Source organism: Battus philenor, unplaced genomic scaffold (assembly GCF_028537555.1).
Source record: "Battus philenor isolate CCGP_79_NKW_IND1 unplaced genomic scaffold, ilBatPhil1.0.hap1 SCAF_31, whole genome shotgun sequence".
Taxonomy (NCBI): Eukaryota; Metazoa; Arthropoda; class Insecta; order Lepidoptera; family Papilionidae; genus Battus; species Battus philenor.
In genome coordinates, this window is record NW_027181695.1 from 2,004,674 (window position 1) to 2,007,408 (window position 2,735).

Consider the following 2,735-nt stretch of genomic DNA (forward strand, 5'->3'; position numbering starts at 1 on the left):
AAATGAAAAAAGAATTCATCGATAGAATGGCTGCATTTGAAGCTCAGTTACAAAAACCTGCAGTTACGACATTCAGTAACCCTAACTTGGCTGCTGAATTTCACGCGTTCCGTGCCTTTGTCACCCAAGCCCTATATCTACTGCAAAAGCAAATAGAGACTTTGGACCACGCGGTAGACAACATAGAAATGCAGGGGCGACGGAAAATTTTATTGCTGCACGGTGCTGCAGAGGCCCAAGGCGAAAATACTGCACAGCTTGTCGCGGATACTATTAAACAGCGGTTGAAGCTCAGAGATTTTGGTGTCGAAACATACAGAGATGCTATCGCATGGGCCGACCATCCAATCAGCCGAGACCCATCCTGCTGAAGATGCGAGACATCAGCTCTCGCGACAAGATCTGGTTCAATAAAACCAAATTAAAGAGATCGACCTTCGGGTCCAAGAAACAGCCCGTTTATTTGAGATAAAAAAGGGTCATTCCCGGCAGGTGGTAAGGGACCGAGACCTGGAGGTACCGGTCAGCTACCTGAGACTACCGCACCCGTCTGGTCAAGTTGGTGTGGAGTTCTCCTGTCTGGGGGAAAGTGCGGAGGAAGTCCGACTTGCCACCGCGGCTGCCGATCTGGTAATTTATACCGACGGCAGCCGCATAGAGGATAAGGTGGGTGCGGCGTTCTGAGTCAAGCGGGGCGCCGTAGAGTCATACACAAAGAAACTCAAGTTGGGCAACTTCTGCACCGTATACCAGGCAGAGCTGCTGGCTCTAGCTGAGGCAACAGGGCACGCGGCCGATGAGTCAGCGCAAGTCTGCGCCGTATTGAGCGACTCGCGGTCCGCCCTCGAAACTGTCGCAAGATCGGACACCCTCCATCCCTCAGCGGTAAGAGTAAAAGAGAATTGTATGAAAGCAAGAGAAAATGGCAAGAGCGTTAGTTTCTATTGGGTGAAAGCGCACGCGGGGACGGAGGGGAATGAGAGGGCGGACCAATTGGCCAAGGACGCGGCCCTGAAGAGTAAAAGAAGACCTGAATATGAGAGATGTCCCATTTTATTCATCAAGCAACAGCTGAGATTGGAGTCGCTCGACGAATGGAACAGGAGGTATATGGAAGGAACGACGGCTTCAGTGACGAGGATATTTTTCCCGGACGCCATTTCAGCCTACCGCGTGCTCCGCAGTATCGAGGTGGACGCGGTCTTGTTGAAATTATATACAAATAATCATTAATTAATATACATATACCGCCATCTATTGAAACATAGATTGTATAGTGTTCCTACCGTCATTGTTATAAAGTGAAATGTAGGTATGTTTCTGAACGTAAATAAAAAGTTAGTTCTGTTCGAATCTCACAACCGGCGTTTTATTATAGGTTATGCGCCCAGTCGAGTTATAAAATAAAGTGTTTTTCTGGCGAAAAGACTTGCACAAGCGTGCCGATTAGTCTACGCAGATTGAGAACTATACGTTTTGTGAACTGTGAGTTGTGATATATAGTTAAAAATTAAAAATGGCAAATAGCTATATCGTGAGCGTGCCTAAGCTGAAAGGTCGGGAGAACTACACAGAGTGGGCTTTCGCAGCGGAGAATTTTCTCGTGTTGGAGGGAACTTTTGATTACATCAAAGTTACTAAACCCGAAGAAGGCGCAGCCGACTTAAAAACTAAGGCGAAACTGATTTTAACTATTGATCCATCTCTTTATGTACATATAAAAGAATCTAAGACTACTAAAGAGTTATGGGAGAAACTCAAAAATTTGTTTGATGATTCGGGTTTCACCAGAAGTTCAAAGTCAAAATTGAAGGTTATAAAATGCTACAAGTGCAAACAAACAGGACATTATCGCAATCAATGCACCAGTTCCGATAAAGATTCAGAAAATAACAAGTCTTGTGAACGTAAACAATCAAACGCATTTAGTGCTGTGTTTTTAAATGGTGCTTTCTCCAAAAATGACTGGTATATTGACTCCGGAGCGAGTGCACATTTAACCGCCAATGAACACTGGCTCACAAATGTTTCTGTTGAGCATTCGATCAAAGAAATTATGGTCGCGAATAAAGAAAAGGTGTCGGTGAAATGTTCTGGTGACGTATCGATAACAACTTTAACAGATAACTGCGCGTATGATATAGTTGTTGAAGGTGTATTGTGTGTTCCTAGTTTGACCACTAACCTAATTTCTGTGAGTCAACTAATTGTTAAAGGCAATGGAGTACTGTTTAACAACAGTGGCTGTGAGATTTACAATAAATGTGGTGAATTAGTTGGTACTGCTACATTAATAAATGGTGTCTACAAGCTAAGAATGCCTGAAGTATTGATGGCAGCTGTGATGAACTCGAGCGATATTTGGCATCGCAGGCTTGGCCATGTCAATAGCAACTATCTAAATAGAATGGAGAGAGCAGTGGAAGGAATCACACTAGATAAAAAGGCAAATATTTCAAAATTGTCTTGTACGGTGTGTTGTGAAGGTAAGCAAAGCCGCTTACCTTTTCCGCAGAATGGCTATAGAAGTAAAGAACTTCTGCATACTGTTCATACAGATGTATGTGGACCGTTCAATGCTTCGATTGGAGGATCCAAATATTTTATATTATTTGTTGACGATTATAGCCGCATGACATACATCTATTTTATGGAAAATAAAAGTGAAGCTTTTAGTTGTTTTAAAAGATATAAAGTTCTTGTAGAAAACCAACTTAACAAGAAAATTAAAATTT

General features: G+C 43.0%; 1 protein-coding gene across 1 annotated transcript; it reads left to right on the forward strand.

The window, feature by feature from the left end:
- Positions 1-373: 373 nt before the first annotated feature.
- Positions 374-1,106, forward strand: LOC137927519 (uncharacterized; the record flags this gene model as incomplete). Its single annotated transcript, XM_068771320.1, has 2 exons — positions 374-457; positions 754-1,106. Coding segments are annotated over exons 1-2 (437 nt in total), but the record flags the coding sequence as incomplete, so codon positions are not given.
- Between the last annotated feature and the right edge of the window lie 1,629 nt (positions 1,107-2,735).